This window comes from Argiope bruennichi, chromosome 4 (assembly GCF_947563725.1).
Source record: "Argiope bruennichi chromosome 4, qqArgBrue1.1, whole genome shotgun sequence".
Lineage (NCBI taxonomy): Eukaryota > Metazoa > Arthropoda > Arachnida > Araneae > Araneidae > Argiope > Argiope bruennichi.
In genome coordinates, this window is record NC_079154.1 from 106,795,645 (window position 1) to 106,818,870 (window position 23,226).

The following is a 23,226-nucleotide window of genomic DNA, read 5'->3' on the forward strand; positions in this document are numbered from 1 at the left end:
ATAAAAATGCGAAAATTATTAACTTGTAAATTTTATTGTTTCGTCATTTAAAAAACCCGAATGTCAATTAAGAATGTGAATGACGTTTTATTTTTAAAAGTTTTGATAATCTAAAAATTAGAGAAATTGCTGTATCCAGACAATGGGTTCTATTTTAAGAGGGAGATTCATTCTTAGAGTCTCCAGAAAATGTATTGTTATTGTTCAAATGGCTTAAAAATGTAGGTAATATAAATTCCTGTTATATACCAGAGCCCTACAGTATTCTTGCTCAGATTATGCGGTTATTGCTAATACTGGAGTGTAGTTGTAAACGTTAGCGGATAATTCTTTCATGAATTCTGTATTAAGATTTTATTCTTTGGTAATTAACATGTATTTTTTATTCATACAAACAGCTATATTTCCGGATGTAAAAATAAATAAAAAATAACAGCAGGAAATGAAAGTTAAATTAAACGTGCATGTAATAAAATAACTGCATTCCAATTCATGTAATTGGGTGAAATAATTCCTTTTTTGCAATAATAAGACATAAATGGCAATACTAGGAACATTTCTTTATTTACTAAACAGTAATCATTAAACATGAAAATTACATTGTATCATTCAATATACAAAATGGAACAAAGGAAGGGATGAATCTGATTGTAAAGTTATTCGAATATATTTTGATTCTTGAGAGGATAAAAAAGAATCTGTTAAATACTTTTGTTATACTTATCTTCGATTTTATTGAAGATTAAAAATTACATGAATATGATGAAGCCTATTAAAAATATTTTGAGATTGAGAGGAATTTATTATTTTTTTCGTGCCTTTCTCTATTATTTCAGACAAATTAGAAGTTAATTCTTTGCATCATTTTCCATAATGATGCTTAATGAAAATTTAAATCTTATTATAGATCAGATATTCGAAAAAAGAATCGCAAAAGCCGAAAAATCAACAAACAAGGTTCTGTTACCTTTACATATTTTAATTACTTTGTCACTTTTTAATTCAAATAAATTATTGTTGATTCTTGCATTCTGTTGAATATCTTTTATTTTTAATACGCCCCATTAGTCTCCTACATTTATATTAAAGCAATTCTTTCCATTATTATTGAGAATTAATAATAGCGAAAAGCGCTTATTTTGCATTATTTTTCAATTTTGAAAAATTTGCTGACTTTATAAAAATTTGTAGTATTTGAAATTAGATTTTATTCTCCAAAAAATTCTAAAAAGCAGGAAGATGTAGCAGCAAGTTTTAACTAAAAAAGTATATGTTGATTTAAGATTTGAAAGTCAAATGCTGTAAATTAGCTGAAATAATTAAAGACTTAAAATTGAAACGCTATAAACAGATAGACGTAAATTTCAATTAACTTAACAACTTCGGATGAAATTAAAAGAATAGCAATGGAATACATGTTCGATTATAGAAAAAAAAAAAAAAAAAAAAGGAATTTTGACTTTTTGCATTTTAAGATCCGCTTGTTCTTTGCTTTTATAAATAATCCAATTTTTAATAAACGAACATTCTATTTCCAAATGGAAATAAAATGTTCAGTTATTAAAGCATTAAATAAAAAGTAGAAAAATCATAACGGAACAGAACTGTCTAAGAATCTTCCACGAAATTTTGAATCAGAACACCTTATAATCATGTCGGAAAGATTAATTTTTCAAAAAGGAAAGGAAGAGTGTTCCTTTTCATTCTTGGGATATATTTACATGGAAATTATATGTTCTTCGAATCGCAAGACAGACATTGGAAATTATCGTAATAATGCATGAAGGGCATATTCATAAACACTGTCAGGGAATGACGTGGCATACATTGTAGAGGTCGATAGCTTTAGGAAATGTGTCACAGCTTTTCCCTGTAAATATTTTCCTCCGGTTCTCAAAATTTTTTACATGAGCTTCGTGATGAAGTAATTGCAGAATCCTTATTTTTGCACCACAGTTTCAGTGTTTACTTTATGGAACTTTAAAAATAAGAGGTTTTAAAGTTATCATCACACTTAAAATTTGATTTCTATGGTCTGAAACATTACAGAGAAGATGCCTGTTTTAAAGTTTAAGTGACGAAGCAATATCGTTTTAGCATCACTTATCAAGCTTACATAAAGTGGAGAATTATCGATTCCAAAATATTTACATTTTACTTCGTTTGAGTTTGCGTAAAATTCATCAATTTTTTTAACTGTCTTACAAGGAAAGATAACAATAACATGACAGAAATATCAATAAAATAAAATTACTGAGACAATACGTAAAGTGCTGGTTGTTAAAGTACTTCTTACTAGATTCTAAGGTAAAAAGTTACTGAATTGAAACATTTAAATTTTATCTTTTTTTTTTTCTGTCCACTAATTACTTATAGTTTATATTCTAAATAAAATATGCATTTTCATGTAAATGATACGTTACTTGGGATCAACATATGTAATCTACATATTGATAGTGATTGATGAGCTAAGTTGGCAAAATACACGTAGAAAACTATGGCATAATGTGCGCCTCAATGTCACTAATTCAGAGTCAAAGAATCTCTGATGTCAACTGTTTAAAGATTGCTCCAGCATCAAAGAAAGTCTTTTGAACACATAATAGCTACTTTTATTTATAGTTGAGGAAAAAAATGTACAAGTAGGAACATAAATAAAATGAAGGTGTTACTTATTCTTCAAAGTGGAAATTTTGTTTCAGATTTGATGTTTGTTTCCTAAGAAGTACTCAAATGAATTTTGTTATATAAATTTTAAGCCAATTAAAAATATTAATTAGAAACCGAATAAAGCACTGTAAAAGACATAAAGTTTCCTGTCCGTGGACAGATTTATTTATTTATTTTTGCTAATAAAATTTTATTAATATTCAAACTATAAATATTTAAACCATGGTATTAAAAGGATCAAATGCTCTTTCAGAGTAATGTTAATTTTGATTTTTATGTGGTATAAGTTTTCAAAAAAATTACTGAAAAGGTTTTAAAACATTTAAAATGGCAAACGACAAATAATTAGATATTATTTCAGTAGTAAAATTGCATGTATTCAGTGATCTTCAATATTATTTTCTATTAAGGTATGTGAGCTTGCTGTAGATGGGAGAATAAAAACTGCTTTGCTTATTTCATTGTTTGTAGCCCTTTTTTTCCTATTATCATATTTGATAGAGGTGTTTTCAATAAAACATGATTCCTCATATTTTAGAAGCAATTGTTGAAATCTTATTTCTTAACCATTTAAATAAGCATGAAATATGTAAAGAATAACTAAAACACTATGCATGTTTTAGCAAGTAGATGTGTTTGTTATTATTACATAGTAAAAGCTACTGTCTATAAAAGCCATTAAAATCTTGATACTTTTGTTAGGATGTCTGGTGAATTGGCTGTGAAGAGGTTATGTAATACAGACGATATTTCTACTATCTGGAAAAGAACATTCTTAAATCCTGGATTTCTATAGTTCTTTACGTTAGCATTCAGTTTCAGTTTATTTAAGTCTCTATAGAAAAAGTTAACTATTTTATATTCAATGTGCAATTTTTGTGATATTATTTAAATATTCCATTTAGGATCTAAAAGGTGATAAATCCTAATACATCAAATACTGACGAAGTCGTCTACTTATAAAAGGTAAATCTCGTCACTTGGCTGGAGCAACCTGTACAATTGACTGGACAAAGTTATAATACATAATTCAGTACTTGAGAGCATCTCTCAGGAAAGCTGTCTTGTCTTTCTCGTATTTGAGGCATTTACCCCACCAAGATCTCTTGGTGCATTTCTTGACATGTTTGAAGAGGAAGCACTTCGTCTGTACCACGTTAAAAAACAACTTCCCCACCATATTGCCTGCTGCAGTGCCAGAGAGTTTCAGGCAAGCTCGAAATCTGAAAATATATATTAGATCGAGTATTTATTATTGTAAATGAAAAACTAAGACTAAAAATAAGAAAAGGTTTTGGAAGAATACTCATATTTATCCAAAATCAAGAAAAGGTTCAAGAAAAATACAGATATTTGTCCAGAATATCAGTATTCTTCCAGAGATATTAAATCAGAAAATATAAATTAGATCAAGCATTAATTATTATAAACGAAAACTAAGACTAAAAATAAGAAAAGTTCTGGAAAAATACTGATATTCATTAAATAATTCAGTCCAGAACTTGATGCACTTTCATTTTCTAGGTTCTTTTTCTCTTTAAGAAGTTTTTAGTGTTATATTTAGAAAGAAATAAACTCATGCAAATGAACCAACGGCTATTGATTAACGATTGAAAAATCATAAACAATTAGTGAGATTTGCAGATATTCCTGGCTGAGTCAAATTATCAAATAAGCAAAGAAAGCTTCTGCTTAGGGGGCCTCGTAACTTTGAAGGGCATCGAACATTTTTATGGGATTTTCCGAGTAATTTTATTTTGTGGTTTCATGCGATAATCATGTTTTCTCGAACATATTCAAATTGAAATGAAGTATTTTTTAATTCTTCAACTGGCTGGAACGTAGAAAGTCGTTACCTGAAAACTGTCTTCAGACAGGTTCGGATGTAGAAAATGATCTGCGCTTTCCTCCTTTATTTTTATGAGGAAGGCGTGTTAGCTGCTTGTCAAAGACATTTTCTGGTTCCTGCTTGTAATCAGAATTTGGATGGTTCCTCGTCTTTTTATAGAATGTTTCAGTTACGTTAAAATAGATATGTGTTGTACTTCTAAAGTGAAGTTGTGAATTTATGTGGAACATGTAAGAAGTTATCAAAAATTTCAGGATTTGCGAAATTATGCATTTGGAAATAGAATCTAACATCGCTATCTTACTTTGAAATTATTAAAGAAAAAAATAGGGTATGATTCCCACATTCATATTTAAATTTCCTACAAATACTCAGATTTCTCTCAATATTCAAATTATTTAATTAATTTTTTTACATATAATGCTTCTCCGACATATTGTCAATTATTTGATAAATTTAGAATAAATTGGTAAAATTTCTCCATGTTCTAAACAAACCAGCGAAAGTGGCTTCTTCAAACCTTTTCTATGATACTCTTTAATAAAAGCGTTATATATATCTCTCTCCCTAACGCACAAATTGTGGATCTTGAATAATTCATAAATGTCGTGAATGCTTATATTTTTATTTTTGGACTTCTACACGAGAGTTGTGTTCTTTGTTATATAGTGAAGAAAATGGGTATTTATATATTAATTGAAAGACACTGGCGAACAAGGGTTACGAAATATCGGTATTTGGCGTGGATCAAACGCTTTTATCTAATTTAATGTGTGATCTGTGCCGATTAATCACTAGCTTGTGGTTAATCGAACTTCTGTGGCAAACAGAAGAAAATCGAATATGACCTTTGGACGACATTTTCTCGACTGATTGAAACCGAAATTGAATAGCTGCGTCATTCACCAGGCGATGTCTGATAGATTTGAATGTTTGTACATATGTAAGGTAGTGATGCACCAACATCGCTTGCAACGTGGTCATTATTTCTAAATCACTTAGAAAATTTCCAACATTTTCGAATCTGAATCCATAATGAATAACTTAATGTAGCATGGATTAAAATCTGTAAATATTAATGAATATCGATAAAGAAATGATTTTTGCTGAGTCATTAAATTAAAAATTCGTTATTCTTATTTATTTCAAACTAATTGTCGTATATTTTTTCCCTAAATAAGATCATTTAAAAAATATTTTAACAAATATTACAATATTTTTTATAGTTGCCATTAAATTCAAACGAATTTCATTGTTTTCTCAAATAATTTAAATTGCATTATTTTTTCAAATATTGAATCTATGGCTGACAAAGCTTGGCTCCTTTTTAAAAATATTTTTCTGAAGCTCAACATTACATATTTTTTAAAATCTATTTTAAACTGAAGTAAAAATCAAGCGATCTATGTTTCATGTTAAAAAGTTGACTTGTTGATGCATCTTTCCTCACAATATATATATATATATATATATATATAAAGGATTTTTGATTTTTTAAAAATTTGTTTTTTAGTAATAAATTCGTTTCATTTTTTTTTAAAGTTATTATGAACAATTTTCTCTTAATTTTAAACATCGTGAGTAAGAAATAATGAGCCGAAACTTTTTCTTCCCAAAATTTAATATTTAGACAATTTTGAAGGTTTTGAAGTTACAACAATTTTTAGAGCAATTTTTTAAATTCAAAAATAATTTTAATAATTATGCATGTAATCATGAAGTTTCAATTTTTGGTAATTTCATTTTGTGCATCAAAGCATCGTATTATCTCTTCATCCAATATTTAAGAAGACAATTTGCAATTTTTTAACTTGTTAAATCTTTGATATTCAATTTGGTCATGAAAAGAATTTTAAATAATTGAAGTTAGTTTTAAAATGCTTTATTTTGAAAGTATACTTAACAACGGTAAATCATCTTTATATTCATATCAGTGAGAATTTTTTTTATATTTTTCATTAATAATAGGGACAATTTAAATATTTATGACTACAATACAATAGCTTAACTGGCGAGAAAGCCAATACTCTAGTTGAAGAAATTAGACATCAGTGCTGTCATAAAAATGACATAAAATTTGAAACCAAAAATAAATCTTACACATATTTTTAAATTAGTTAGAATCTTTCGACTTTTAAGCTAATCCAAGCTCTTAACAGTGTTAACCCTTTGTACTAGGAAAAGTAAATCGATTCATAATTATTCACCTAAAAAAAGGACTAGTTGTTTATTCCGAAAAATAAATATATAGAATTATTTTAAGTTGAATTTTCTCGAAAAATTAATTTACGTCTTCTTACAACTGTCTTGGCATTTTTAACTTTTAAAATTAAAAATAAATAATTAAAACGTATAAATGATGTGTTATTGGTTATCAATATTATGTTGAATGGTGCTTGAGAAGAGACATCTGAGTCTGGATGATTAATAAAATCTTTTTTTAAGGAAGAGAGGACTGGAAGTGGAAGGGGAGGGTGGGCTCTGAGAATAGGATCAAAGTCTAATCAAAATAAACGGGAGGAAAGAAAGTTCGGGAATCGCAGAACAATTATAATATTGGGTGAAAAATTATTTTTGCTACAAATTCATAATCACTGTTCAATAGCTTATACAACGCAAAAAAAAAGTATAATAAAATATAGCATTAAGATATACAGTATTCAACCTAATCATGGTTTATTTACTAATTACTATTAGGGATAGGCATATACTTCAAATCAAAAAATGCTTTAAAAGATGCAAAGAATTATAATGCATGAAGCAATAAATGTTCTTCAGAAGGAATTACGATGTCTAAATTTTTATATAATCATCCAATTCTGTTAGTCATATTAAAGAAAATATTGTCGATACATTAATATTTTAAACTAAAGAGTCTTCACACTTCTGCGACTAAAACTGATCGAGTTCTGAGGCTTCGCTATTTTTGTCGATTTAAAACAATGTAAGTGATTGACTGAAGGAAGATTCATCAATAAATGCATGGCAGTTCATTGAGCTGGCTTACGATTCATAACTTCTGACTTCATAACTCGATCAGTTCTAGATGCAGAAGTTCATCGAAATTTTAATCTGCTAAAATATTTTACTAAGTATGACTAATAGCACAAAGGGATTTTTCATTAAATTTAAACATCATAATTTTTTTAGTCAATATATTTATTGACTCAAACAACATAAAAGATAATTCTTAACAACATTTAAAGAAATTTTTCAGTAAAAAAGTATAAATCTAAAGGTTTCTAAATTAATTGCTGGGTCATGATTTAAATGAACATTCTGTACAATAATGGCTTACTTGATAAAAATTAAAAAATAGGTATGGAATATAAATGGGGGTCATTACTATGACATCATCATGCTATTAAAACGTAAATGTGAGATTTTTAATTTTAACTTTCTCGGTTCCTAACTCCACTCCTTTATTAGTTTTGTAAATTACATAAACATTAAACAATTTTTTTTCTTAGGCTCCAACAATTGAAGAAAATCAAGCGATTAAATATTTGATGAAACCATGATAATAGTTTGAATCCTAAGGTAACAATTCAAACTATTTTTAAAAATAATTTTTTTTTTCAAAATTCAGAAAAAAAAAAATTGCAGGGAAATCGAATTAATTGAAGATGTTTTTTTTTTAATTTTAAGATCACGCACGCACGCACGCACGCACACACACACAAATAAATAAATAAATAAATTAGAATGATTAGGATTTAAATTTTTGCCAATCGTCACCTTTTAAAAATTTTAAAAATAGGATTTTACAAAACATCTTCGATGAAGTCTGTTAGTATACATGATGAATATTAACTGTTATTTTATAACAACATTTTTATTTTATATACTTTATTTAATAAAAAGAATATAATAGTATACTTACTATTTAAAATAATATCTAAACACTTTTAAAATTTCTTATATAATTGATACAGCAATAAGTGCTAATATATAAGTAAATATTTTACGGCATTAAACATTAGCAAATTCTTCAATCAATTTGGTTTGATCAATTTTTTTTCTAAAATATCGTATTGCGTCGACAAAGTATTTAAATCATTCAACCTGGACCATTTTAAGGACATCTTTATTCTGTACTCTTAATTATATCAACGTCTCTGTCACTGTTTAGTTGTAAGCTCTAGATATATTTTTGTTTTCAAAATTAAAATAAAATCAATGAAATAAATTTTTCAGATCAGTGGCACATTTTGGATTAGGGTTATATTCAACTAGCCCGCTGAATGAGACGAATTTTTTTCTGCAATGTCAACATTAATTTATTCATGCATTAGGATTTTTTATGTATGAAGTGAAGCTTTTAATCGTATCCTCTAAAACTTTGATGACAATGGAATCATTTTATGCGAGGTCGCAATCACGTGACGAGCTTAATTATGATGGTATACAATATCTAAATGATGTGACGTTTTGTCTTTTGTTTGAAAAAGATGCATGGTAGATTCCAAATCGAAACTGTGATGGCACAGATATTAATGCATATGAAACAGTGATGTGCAAAATTTTTCTGTGTTCGCCTATTTTTTATGTAAAAGCTTGTAAACACACAATTACAATGATTCATTAGCATTTTAGTACTTTAAAACAGTTGTTGAGATAAATAAAATATTATATTCTGTTATGGTTCTGCTATTTCTGATATTTGCAGCAATTCATAACGTTCTAAACACTGATTAATTTAGTTTTAATGGCAATAATTGAATAAAACAATGATACTTAAAAATATATGACGTTTAGATGGGATTTACGTAAAATACATTTGTTACAGTTAAAGCAATTGTACAGTTAACTAAAAAAGTATGCTTTCATTCGTTTTTGCAGCAAAGGAGTCCCGATTTGTGTCCTTTTTTATGAAATGTTTTATAAAAATAAAATTAATACTTCAGATTAAAGTATAAAATTACTTTTGAAAAAATTAATTATGCTTTATCATTGAATTCATTGAATAAAGATAGATATTGAATGCAATTAGTAAAAGATAATCATGTCTAATCATAACCCTGCCCATAACCAAAATGTGATTTATAAAGAGACTTAAATTTTTAAGAAGGAAAAATATTTCCTTTTTTTTCTTCGTTTTTATTTTTTTGTATACAAAAAAAAAAACATTAAGCAAAGCATTTGTTCAATACTTTACTTAATATACAATTCAATTTGTTTGTTTTAAATATTAATATATGTATATCACTATGTTTTGTAAATATAAATCTAATATTTGTATATTAATATTTTTAATATAAATGTATCCAAGTAAAAATGGTAATGTCAGACTATTTACATTAATAATTGAAATGGCCATCGACCAATTGTGAAATTTTACGAATGCAACAGAAGTATGTTTGAATATGTTTATATTAATATTTTTTTGCTATTAATTACTTTTGTATCTTATTTTTTAATATATTTTTCTGATTCTTGATGTTAATTCTTATTTCAATATCATTAAGGTGCTGTTCTTAATCTATTGTAATTTCATTCGTGGCAACAAATTCCATGTTTGTTTTTGTCTTTCTTGTAAAAATGTTGATGGAAGCAATTTGCTAACTGCATGACTTTTAACCCAGATGATTATTACTCCAGCTTCGCTGAATTGATTTGGTCTACACAATTATGCTTAATGCCAAATTTGTAATCGTGAAAACAACGTTGAATATATCATCTTGTTTTGTTCCCAATACGCAGCTCATAGGTCAAACCTTTTTGCAAAACTTAATATCGATCTTCATTCTGGTTCTTCATTCAAAACGCTTATTCAAAAAACTGTTTCTAATGAGTAGTATCTTCGGGTCCTTCTACAAATTCTGAAATTTTTTTAGTATCTATTGAATGCACTCTTTTGGTATAAGGGGATAATGGCACTTTGTTGCCAAAAATCCCATTCTCGTCACATTTCAATTAATCAAAGTTTCAATCAATCAATCAGCTTACTACTATTAATAAAAAAATTGTCGCACAAAGCTGCAGGCGTTGTGGTCTTTTTGTGTCTCTTTTCTTTATTCACCATTCCGTGTTGCGGGAACTGTCCGTCTTATTGTATCTCTTCTTTTCACTGGAAATCTTGAATCTCGAATATGAACTAAATCGCATCATCGCAACTACTTCTTAACTGTTAACTGACTGAAACTTCATCTGGAAATAGGGGATAATAGCCATTGTAGCTGTAAATCCCAATAACCTACGTCCACATAAGTCTGCAGCTTTCAAGTAAAGCTGCAGACTTATGTGTATTCTTAAAATTTTAAATAGACCAAAATATAAATTATATTTTTATAAGAAAGACTCGTCTTTCAATCCAAATCGACTAATTGATTCCTCAAGTGAGGCTTATTAGATGCTTCAAGACTGTAAATGAAACTTATTTTATTCTCATGTGTGCATCGCCAGAATACCGTTTAAAGGATAAAGTTTACTACCTCAGATTTTTAATTAATATTATATTAATTATTTGTTTTATCGTAACATGATTAAGTTAAGTAAATTTGTTCTTAAACATTTAAAGAATGACCTAAATCACAGTAACCGGATTTCATAACGCTTTTTTTTCTTTCCCCGCCTCCCCTCCTTTTTTTTTTTTTTTTTTTTTTGAAACTCTAGATATAAACGATAATGAGTTTAGTGATCAGTACAAAGGAATTTAAAGGATGTTTGAGTAGAATTGATCAAAGATTAAAAGAGTTTCATCAGTTATGAGATTGAGGAATTTGAAGCCAAATATTTTGGAACAGAAGCAATAGACCAATCTGCCATTAATACATTTACTATTAAAAGTGTCCTAAAGTAAAGTTTAAATCTACCTGCCGCTGAGGATGGCTTTAAACTACTTCTTTTAAACATTCCGTGCTTTAATGGTAAATATTCCGATTGGCCTAATATTATAGATCTTTATTGGGCGGCAGTTCATGATAATAAATTATTGGGAAAAAATTGAGAAATTTCAATATTTGACAGGACTTTTACAAGCAAGTCAACAAGCAATAAGCAAGCCTATAAGGAAGCACTTTTCTATTTCGGAAACTGCATATCATGAGGTGTGGAATAAATTAATGAAACGTTATGATAGAAAAAAGATCAAAATGCCACTTCATTTGTGAAAGTATTCCTTAACCAACCTTATATTATAAATGTTCATTCTATAAATTTAAGATGATTAGCTGACATATCTAATGAAGTTATCAGTGGATAAAATCTCTTAGGGAAAAGGTGTTGTTCAGAGATATTTGCATTAAATATTTATTGTTGGGAACAGTCGAAAGTGAAATGCGTCAATTATGATCATAAAAGGTCGGTGAAAAAGAATTTCCAGCAATCGAATGTTTCATGAAATTTTTAAATTCAAGATGTACTTCACTTGAAATATTAAATAGTCACAATAGTGAAAAGAGAAATCTTATAAAAATCAGCACCTTATTTTTATAAACGTTGCGCAAAGTAACAATCATTCAGTTCTTAAGTGTCAATACTATAGTGGTCCTCATACTTTATCAAAATATTATAGATTTAGATGCAGATATTCCAATTAGGAAAAATACTGTCTTGGAAAAACTTATTGCGTTTCAATTGCCATGGCAATCATCACCAGAAATTCTGTTTCTCGCAAACAATGTGTCTTTTTTGTAAAAGCAAACATCACGCTTTATTATATAAAGATATTAAAGCTAATAATAAGTAAATTTATCTACGTCGGAGGCACAGAATAAGGAATAAAACGGAATCCAGAAGAGCATTTCATTATTTCCAATTGTGGCGGTTATACTTCATGATTCTACTGGCCAAGAAATATACACTTAGAATTGAAAGTGAAATTAGCTTTGTCAGTGAATCCTTTGTTCATCGATTAAGTATTGGAAGGAAAAATTGTCGTAATTCTATAAAGGGGCTTGGTGATTCTTAAACCGCAGTCATTCATAATTGTATAAGTGTGAAGTTGTTTTCAAAATTTGAAATGATGGAAAACAGCGTTTATATTCATGCGTAGCTTAAAAAATCAACATTCCAATTGCCTTCAAAACCGGTTGACATCAAAGACTTAATTTATTTGAGTTCAATTAATTTTATTGATCTGAAGTTTAGCATATCCAAAGAAATCATGATTATAGGTGCAAAATACCATACCTAATTCTATATATTTAAGTCATTGCATTTGTAAATTATCATGCTTGCGTATTTCTGAAAATACATACTGACAGACAATCAACCCGTTCTTGGATTTGGTTCAAAATTTGATAGGTGTCTGAACTATAGATGTTAAATCTGTGTACCCATCTTACCTATCTAGCTCTCTTCGTTTTGTAGTTATCGTGTTAACTTACTTTTGAACAGACGGACATCCTTAGAACAGATTTTACTCAAAATCCGATAGAAATCTGCAAATTTGGTGCATACACCAAATTGCAATCGTCTAGTGCAAAGCGTTTTTGAGTTATCTTTTTCACAGATAGATATTTTTCAAAAATGTATTTTTCGAACTCATGAAGGTCTAAAACGTGGAGATTCGAATCTCGAGTTCGAATTTTTTGATGATTACTGTACATTCTCTATACTAAGACGGAAAGTCAAAAAAGAGGCATGATCTTTATTTCAAACAAAACTTGCTGAGTTACGTGTATGTAAATCAGAAATTTGTCAGTATTCAGTAAGAACATATTATTTAAAAACTTTGAATGACGAAACACAATAAACTGCAGTTTCGTTCCACTTTTGGCCATCACATCCTTGTTTATCCCCATCAACTGTTTCTAGGAATTTTTACATTGCCAGTGTTAAAAGAACATGTTATCTGCTTAAATGTACAGGATGTTTTGTTCTGTGGGGAGTTAACGCGATTTATTGGTAGGAAGAAAACCAGAAAATCCATTCATGGAAAAAAATGCAACTGTGCAGTCATCTCTGTGACAGCATGTGATGCATTAAAATATACTCCGATGTCCAGAATCAAAATAACTGACAATCTATTTTCTAAATAAAATTTTAGTCGTTTTCACCTTTTTCTCTAGAAGGTAAATCACCCAACATTTTTTATTTTTTTATTCTAAACTTCGAAAGACTTAAAAAGAAAATTAATGCTAATAAAGAAATTGAATTTAAAAATTACCGAATCTCGGAACATATGAATTACTCTGTATCCATGCTACATTATAAAGAATTTTGGAAAATGTGTCTTGAAATATTGTATATAGGGATTGCAATACCGGCATACCGGGTTACCGAATACCGGTATTTTGAGCCATTTGTACAATTTTGTAATACCGGTATTCACAAGTTTAAATACCGGTTTTTCGGTATTTACTAGAAATTTTTAAAATTGTCTCCACTATATGTTCAGGGATCGCCAACATAGCAAAATAGAATACATTTTTGTTTTTATGTCTCCCTAATGGGCGAAATTAATTAGCTAATTAATGGCTTAATTAATTGCTTAAATCTAAATTAGTGAAACATGGATTATCCCTGAAGGAAGATATTGTATCCATAACGACTGATGGAGCAACAGTTATGAAAAAAGATGGAAAGTTGATTGGTGCAAATCAGCAATTGTGCTAATCTCATGGAATTCAGTTAGGAGTAATAGATGCATTATACCAAAAAAATAAAGAACAGAAGAATCCAAATACTGTGGATATAGAAACTTCGGATTCCGACATTGAAGAGAGTAAGATGAGAGTGATATTGACAATGAAGATAATGACAATGTAATTGTTGAAGAAGATATTGCTAATGAGGAGGAAATATTAACCCATCAAGAATTGCTTCCTATAATTTATAAAGTTCGAAAAATTGTTGAGATATTTAAACGTTCCCCTACAAAAAATGTCATATTACAAAAATATATACTAACTGAAAATAAAAGAGAATATATGTTAATAATAGATTCTAAGACACGTTGGAACAGTTTACTCCTAATGATGGAACGATTTTTGAAATTTAGAAATCCAATCTCCAAAAAGCAATAATCGACTTAAACCTGTAAATTAATTTTTCAGATAGTGAATTCGACTTAATATCCAGAACTATATCTCTACTTCCAATAAAACTGACTATTATGTCGGAGCATTATGTCATTAAGTCGGAGAGATTTTAATTTATTAAAAGCTAATGCAACAATAAATTTCATGTTGCAGTCATGAAAGAACAGCACACATCACTATCTGAAGAATTATATATTACATTGAAAAATCGCACAGAAGAAAGGCATACCGAAATAGAAAATGTCTTATGGTATTTACATAATTATAATGATTTTAAAAATGAAAAAGAAGAAAATAAAATAATCAATTCAAATCTGATTAAGTTTATAGTAAATTTTTAAAAAATTTTTTACCCACAAATTTATCCACATTCAGAAGAATTCGGTTCAGTTATCGAAGATTATGATGACACTAATATCGATAGTGAAAAGGAATTGTCTCTTGAACAAAAATTAGAATTAGCGATAAATAAATAAATAAAAAAAAATACAACGAACAAAATACAATACAGAAATCAGCTATATCCAAAGCCATCCGACGAGAAATTGATTTATTTGAAGATGAGGGATTTAGAGGTAAATACTTGGAAAAAGTATATCGCGCATTACTAACAGTATCACTAACTAGCGTAGATGCCGAAAGAGCGTTTTCGAAGCTAGTAACTTTTACACAAAATTACTTTTCAGGCTTAATGACAGTAAAATGGATGCATTATGTTTTTTAAGATCACATTTCAAAAATTTGTAATAGTACCACATACTGAATAGTGATATTTACACTTTGTTTGTGATTTAAATAAATAAGTTGTTCTTTTACTTTTTTGTAATTCTTTATATACTGTTATTATTTATAAGTTACATATTATTTTTTGTGTTATTTGCCCTCTCTTATAAAACTGGCAAATAAAACAAAGAAACACCTGTGTTTTCTTCCTTTTTCTAAAATTTCTAATACCGGTATTAAAACCGGTAACCCGGTATTAAGATCTAAAAAATACCGAATACCGGTATTGAAATTTTGCTCCGGTATTGCAATCCCTAATTGTATACCTTCCATTCAAAATGCAATAAGCAGAAATAACTTTTAATTCATTGATTGCAAAAACTGCATTTGAATTATTGTTCTACATAAAAAAATTACTGTGATTCGTAAAGGCATTATTACTCGTTGATTTATTGTACAATTCCTATTTTATTTGAAATTCCCCATATTTAAATATTTTTTCCACAAAAAATTTCTTATTATTTATGATTTTTGATGTGAAATTGTAATGTTAAAATTAATAAAATTAAGCTTTTATTTATTTATATATATATATATATTAGCATACATACGAGTGGCAACGACTTCAGTTATTCTATTCAATGCAAAACATTTTTTCTTATTCGCAAGACAGGATGTTTACTTATTTTGTATTACTGCATTTAGAATATACTCAAACTTTATATTTCTTGCATTTAAATGATTTTCTTGACGTTTTTCTTATACGTTGGAATAAAACTAAGCCAAAGAGGAAACATTCAGGTTAGTTTTTATTTTTTATAAATAGCATGCCAAAAAAATTTGCAAGCAAAATGTTAGTGGTCAATAATTTCAAATCTATAAGTTACATTTTTCTATTGAAGTAATTTTGCATTGCATTTTTAATTTTCAGAAAAAATTATTATTTTTTACATTGAAGTAAACATAATAATAATTATAGTGAATTATTTATTATGTTTTCTCGACGTTGTAAATAATCGTACATTGGTAAGAAAAATGAAGGAAGCAACAATGAAAACTCACCGATGATTCATTCAAGCTGATGTTTTTGAAATTAAAAATGCGAAATTTTCGTAAAATCTTAATTTTTTTATATCGAAAATACTAAAATGTGTAATTGTATATTTCCTCAAAAAATAAATTTAAATAAGAATGTAAATAATATGATATTAAGTAGAGAAAGGGTAAAATACCAATAACTTTTTAAGAACCAAAAAAAAAAAAAAAGTACGAGGGCAGTCTTGATCAAACTTGAAGCTTAATACCGATTTTCCATAATGGGAAATTATGTTGCTCGGAAGTCCTTGATGTCATTTAAATAATTCATAACAAATAACTTGAAAACTTCAGTGATCCAAGTCGATGTCGTAGTGCGTCTCGCACATGTTTTATTGGATTTAAATACGCAAACATATGGGATTCTGTTTAACGGATTCATTTATTTTCAGTTCAATTAATCGGTGGTACTGTGTGATTGCAAATTGGCTCATTTAATACCAATAACAAAAATTAATTGCTAATTTTACTTCTATACAACAGGAAATGAGGATTAAAAACTAAATAATTGTATTGTAATTATGGTAAAAATGTATCAATCAGTGTGCCACTATCTATCTATCACTATATCTATAAAAATTATGATTCTATCGCCTTTGTATCGGTGCCTTCAGCAGATATTTTTTGATTTCTCTCGAGTTTTTCTCTTCCTCCAGATCGAAATCATTCTGAAGGGGAGGGGGGGGGTTTGAACAGAAGCTGAATTCAGCAATATATAAAAGATTCCATTTCGTGATCCTACCGTGATATATAGAAGATTTCAATCCCACTGATCTTTATACCACTTTAAAAAGATCCATTTCACATCCCGAGTAAGTGGGGGACAAGTCATACGGTCTCTGAACACAACCCCCTTTCTTGCCACCTGCCTCTTAGGGTGCATTTGAATGATCCAGTTCCTGCAGTTACATCAGTCTTCTTCAATCTGGTCAAATCATCTCTTAGCAATCATTGCGAAATAAAGATGTCGAGAACTTGTTGTGGCACTTTCCCAGACCAATCTTGACCAGATTGTCTGCATTCATCGGGAGCTTTAAACTATTTTTAGACTCTTGACATGGCGCTATTGGCTATTTTTAGATCATTTCAGCAATGTAACTTTATCTGTCCAACTTTCACTCGTCCAATCCGGTAATATAATTAGCTACGTTTCCCACTTTTCAGGTGAGAAAAATTCATCTAAATACTAGTTCAATTCTTGGAATTAGAATTTGAAGCATCCATTTGCACTACCTTCCATTCCATGAGTATCAAAAAGGAATATTACTGTAGTGAAAGTGAATTCTCTTGATTAGGATATAATATAAATCTTGAATTAGAAGCCAATTAACTTTCAATTTCACTTAAAAGAATTCACAGAGGAATTTTGTATTGTAGTTCTTTAATTTGTGCCGCCAGGTATTTAAAGCTAAGAGTTGAAAGCAAAATTTTGTTATGCTTTTTGCAGTTGTCATAGTCTGTAATCCGAAAATATTATCGTTCTATATTGGCCATTTTTTATTTTTAAGTTTTTATTAATATATTTATTTCAGTTTTTGTTGTTATATTTGTTTTGGTTTATAGCAACAAAAACATGTTTTTATATTTGAATATTAATTTTTTATTTGTATATTTATTTATGCATTTATTAGAATATCAATAATTCAAGTAAGGAATTTAAACTTTATATAAATACTTAAAATATTTAACTGTTTACAAAGATAATTTTTAACTAAGAATCATAAGTGATTGGTATTGTCTATTCATTCAATAAAAAAAAAAAATCCCTTTATGATCTAAAAATAGATCTAAAAAATCTTCATAGATCTAAAAAACTTCACTTGAAAAATTTTTACTTGCTTTAATTTGCTAACAAAAAAGTATATCCGCAAATTAAAAATATTTAACAGTATAAAAAACGTTGAAAGTAAGGCAGGGGTTATACAGTCCTCGTTATTCAAAACTTGCTATGACTGCGACAGCTTTATTGGCACAATGCAATTAATCGAGTGGAAACTGCATATTTAATAGATAGACCCATTTGGCTTTGTAAGGCTGAAACGTGTTTTTGACAAAAGGGGTGATCCCTGACCTTTTTTGACGTCAGCTACAAAGTAGGGTTGCTCCTGCTAAAAATAGAGCATAGAATGAGTGACCGTTTGAATATTTCGGAAACACGTCTGCATATATGTGATTCTTTTGGAAGGTTATAAAAATATCAAGTATCATTTCATTTAGTACAAAAATATTTTTGTTTTTAACGTTGTACATAAGCATTTGCAACTGTGAATTAAAAATATTATTAGTATAATTTTCCTAATTTTTGAAATTTGTATTATTCACTCTGCTTTGCTCTCTTGCAAATTTGTATGATTAATTTAATCTAGTGTAATTGTATTGTAGAAATTACCTTTTTGCATATTTACTGTAAAAGTTAAATCACTTTTTATGCTTTCAATTATTTTCATTATTATGGAAATTTTTTAAAAAAATACTATCGAAAACTTCTAGCGTACATTACATCTAAAAATTTAAATTCTATAAAGCTCGTAAATCAGAATTTCATTATAAGAAATTCAGATACTTTAGGTTAGAAAATTATAAAGTCACATTTTACATTCGTCATTATGTTTGTTAATTATTTGATATGTGATGAATTTAAATTTTATCATTATCAAGGAGTTTACTTCAGGGTTTTATGCACTTCACTTGTAAATTTACAATAAAAAATCCCATGTGCCGCTTGGCATTTCTAGGATATGTATAAAATAACATGTAATTATTTATATTGCTTAGGAACTACATGAAAACAATCAGCATCATTTTGACACATTATAAAGATTTTTGTTGGAAGAATGCGATTAAATAAATGAAATAAAATGCAGTAATTAAGACAAAATTTTACAAAGAAAAATTTAAAAGTGATTCAAACCTCTAGTTTAAAGTACCATTTTAAGCTTTATTCGTCGATCTTTTTTGATTTTTAAAATTTACTCTTAATTATGTATCAATGATAAATATAAAAAATGCAAATAAAAAGCATATTTAATCATTAGAACGCCCGTGTGCCATAACGTAAATAAAGCAATGAAAAATGTCGTAAAATATGCTTAAAATATTTTCAAAATTCATTAAAATTGAAAAAGAATTAAAAGGATATAATTGAAAAGGCTTATTATTTTTTTAAAAAAAAGGAGTGAATATAATTTTTCAGTGGGAATATGATTCAAAGTTATTGAAGGAAATTTCTAAAATTTATGTAAGTTGATAATTACTAATCCAATAAAAAAATTCATAAATCCTTACTTAGAGCATTAATTACTTTAAACTAATTACGTTTCAAATTTGGTAGTTGTATGTTAAACTTGTGTCCTATAAAACTTTTTGAACGGTTTTTGAATCGTATATGTCGCATTACACAATTTACTGCCTACAAACAATATTAGATAAAAAGATGAGAAATACGAGAACAGTTTTATTTGATGCATAATATATGCTTAGAGTGGATTCTTTCACTTACTGTTTAGAAAAATCTTATAATACTGTAAGGGAACAGTCGATTTTGAAATAAGTGAAAACGGACCAAAATATTTCTTTTGCGTCAGCACCATATACATGTTTAAACTAAACTAAAACATTATAAAATGTTTTTCAATAAAGTGAATATTTAAAGGGTCCGGGAAAAGTGCATTTTAATTACTTTTTTTTTTCAAAACGATTTTTCAATTAGATTTGTATATTTTTGAAATGTTTCAAATGAATTAATTTGTGAGGAAATTAAATGGAATCGATAATAAAGATTTTAGTTAAGCATTAAAAGAAAACAAGGTATATGTTTTATGTTCCGAGTTTTTTTTAGATATTTAAAAGTCAATTTTAGTTCAGAAATAATAAAATTCTTAAGAGAAAAATTCGGTGCCTGTGCATAAAAAATATTTTAAAAAGGTTCTGTTTTAATTGCAATTACGAAATCATACACATTTTTGTTCCAAATAAATTTATATAGGATAATAAGGAAAAATTAATAGAAAGAATTAAGTCACCTAAAGTATTTTGAAATTTTTAAAATTTATATATTTTTAATTTTTAAAAAATAATATATTTTGTTTTACAAAGTTTCTTTAAAGATATTTGATGTATTTAAATTTTAATAAACATACAAGGTGTCCCAAAAAATGTATACACACTTTAAATAATTGTAAATTTGGGGTTTATTATAATTCGAATAATTTTCATCATATAAAAGATTCTACAAATATCATTCTACTGTCTTGTTATCGCATGTTCTCAAACTGATGTTCATTCTGCTCCAGACACTGCTGACAACGCGAAGCGATGGAATAGCACACATGATGGAACAATTCCCTTGGGATATTCGTACATTCATGTTCAATGGTTGCTCTCAATTGAACAACTGTTGCAGGTTTATGGACATCCTGAACAGTTCCATCTGCTTCAAACTCATCTCTAATTCGAGTGATGGTAACTCGTGTAGGTGGTTCTTTGTTAAACTCCCTCTTAAATTGTCTTTGCACTTCTACTGCATTTTCATACTTCCAGTAGTATTTTAGAATAAATTTCCTTTCTTCAAATTCAAGTCTGTCTGCCATCACTCGGTTCAATGGGTTCAGTTTGTAAAGAAAGAAGAAATAACTTAGTTATTAGCTGCTAAAATGTGTATACATTTTTTTGGGACACCCTGTACATATAAAATTTTGTAATCCTAAATTAATAATTCACAAGAGTAGAGTCCACTGTATTTATAAGCTTTACTAGAGGAGGACTTCGGTCGCTAACGTTGCAAAATCTACAAATAACAGTTAATTCATTCCTTTGAAGATGATAAATGAGCTAGTGTTCAAACACAATAAAATATTAATCCTGCAAAAGTTTGATGTCGCAAGTAAAATTCCGAACACAAATTTAATATTAAATTTGAGTTCGAAAATATAACAGAAAGTTCATGAAAATTCCAATTTTATCGAAAGACAGAATTTTCAGGATTAAAAACTTGAAAGTATATTCTTACCTTTCAAAAAGTAAGTTTGCAGATCCCATTGTTTAATATACTCAAACATTACTTTGAAAAAATTAAAAGCTTTAATATGTATATTTGCACTATAATTTGTTAATAATGTTTGCGTAAAACATTTAGTTTACGCAATCTAAATGTTTGGTAAACTAAACTCCTTTGACTTCATACATGTAGTAGCTTTAATATGCTCTGTTTCGTTTCATATGGCGACATTTACATATTTCTTCGTAAATTGAAGAGAAATTCACGCCAAAATTTAATCGCCAAACATTCAGCAATATTCTTAGAGACTGGCCTGAATGCTCGGCAGGACAGTGCCATAAAAAGAAGCCTGACTCACCCCCTAGTCGATGAAGCATGGCAGGGGACTTCATCCCCAAGAGGGGAGGAGAGATTTAGTCAATAGTGTTTTTCTTGCACACCCGCTTCCAGAAGAAAAATGTGTAAATAAATGTTCTACCTTTGCTCGTAAATAACTTAGTATCTGCTCAAAAAGCATTTTATATTAGCTCATTTGAATAGAAATTGCATTGCAAAACGTAAAAAAATATATATATTATTGAAATCGGAATCATTACTTTTCTATCAGCTATGCTACAGTTTAAAGTGAATTCTTGGATTGTTTGTGAATTAAGGATTTGCTTATAAGTAATTCGCATTTCTATTAGAATGATTTTTTTGAACCGAGCAGATTAAAAATTCCTTTTTTTGTTTGGAACAAAACGTATTCGGATGCACTACGATTCCAAAATGATATTTATAATATTTTCTTTTATTTAAATAAAATGAAAAACATCGGAAACAAAATACCTAAATTTGGGTTTTTGACGTACTAAGTTCTTAACAGAATAAAGTATTACAGTTTTTGCTGATTTATGTTAATTTACCCTCGGGTTTTCTAAATATTAGAGCTATTTAAGAAAATTAAAGGAAATTCAAATCTCCAGTCCGAAAATCTTAACATGATAATGTTTGATTAGGAATGAGGAATTCTTTATATAGCGAAAACGTACACACACACACACACACACACACACACACACACACACACACACACACACACACACACACACACGTATATGAGGAAAAATTTTCATTATTTAAAATTTGTGTCATTTTTTTTGGTGAGCAGCTGCAGCTACTATCCATCAAGCAACTACATGCTAAATTTGGCTCTAGGTTCAATGGTCTATGCTGCCGAGCAGTTTGAATGATATTTACAACATGCCGCATAACACATTTATTGCACAGTATTTAGCGTATAACCTTTGTTTTGTTAAAATAATCCATTGGATAACAAATGTGTTAAATAAGTATGTGAGCAAAAGAAAGTATGAAGAATATGGACTTTAATGATTTAATAACACTGAAACTGTTTACTTCTCTCTTGTGTTTACTTCATAATTTAAATAAACAAATAAAGGGTGCCCAAGGAAAGTTTCCTTTAATAACTTTTAGCAATTTCATTCTTTTCCTTCATCACTGTGATCTTTTTTTAAAGACAAGGTTATATATTCAACCGTGAATTACATTCAATTTGAATTCTTCCAGATTTTATATACAAAAAGGATTTTATTGTAACCAATTCAGTCTAAATAAACTAGAAACAGTTAATCTCGTATCAAGTTTTTCATTTTAATATGAATAACAATCGTATGATGTACATTTCTTCAATGATCTGCCTTTTGTGTGATATTGATTATCTGTATTTTCTTAGAATGCTATGAACAATTACTTACTTCTACGTCACTTTGAAGTTCAAAAAAAATTTTTGATATTAATTTTATTTCCATACATTTCTCCCTAATTAAAAACTATTTTAGTACATATTTTACAATGATATTTTTCTTTTTTTTTTTTTAGTTGCTACGATTATATATACGAGTGGT

The 23,226-nt window shown here is 28.2% G+C and overlaps 1 protein-coding gene across 1 annotated transcript in view; it reads right to left on the reverse strand.

Annotated features, from left to right (window-relative positions):
* Positions 1-645: 645 nt before the first annotated feature.
* Positions 646-23,226, reverse strand: part of LOC129966752 (uncharacterized) — a 41,655-nt gene continuing 19,074 nt past the window's right edge. The window contains exon 3 of the mRNA XM_056081310.1: positions 646-3,893. Within this exon, the coding sequence (XP_055937285.1) occupies positions 3,701-3,893 (193 nt within the window). The 3' untranslated portion in view covers positions 646-3,700. The remainder of the gene's footprint in view (positions 3,894-23,226) is intronic.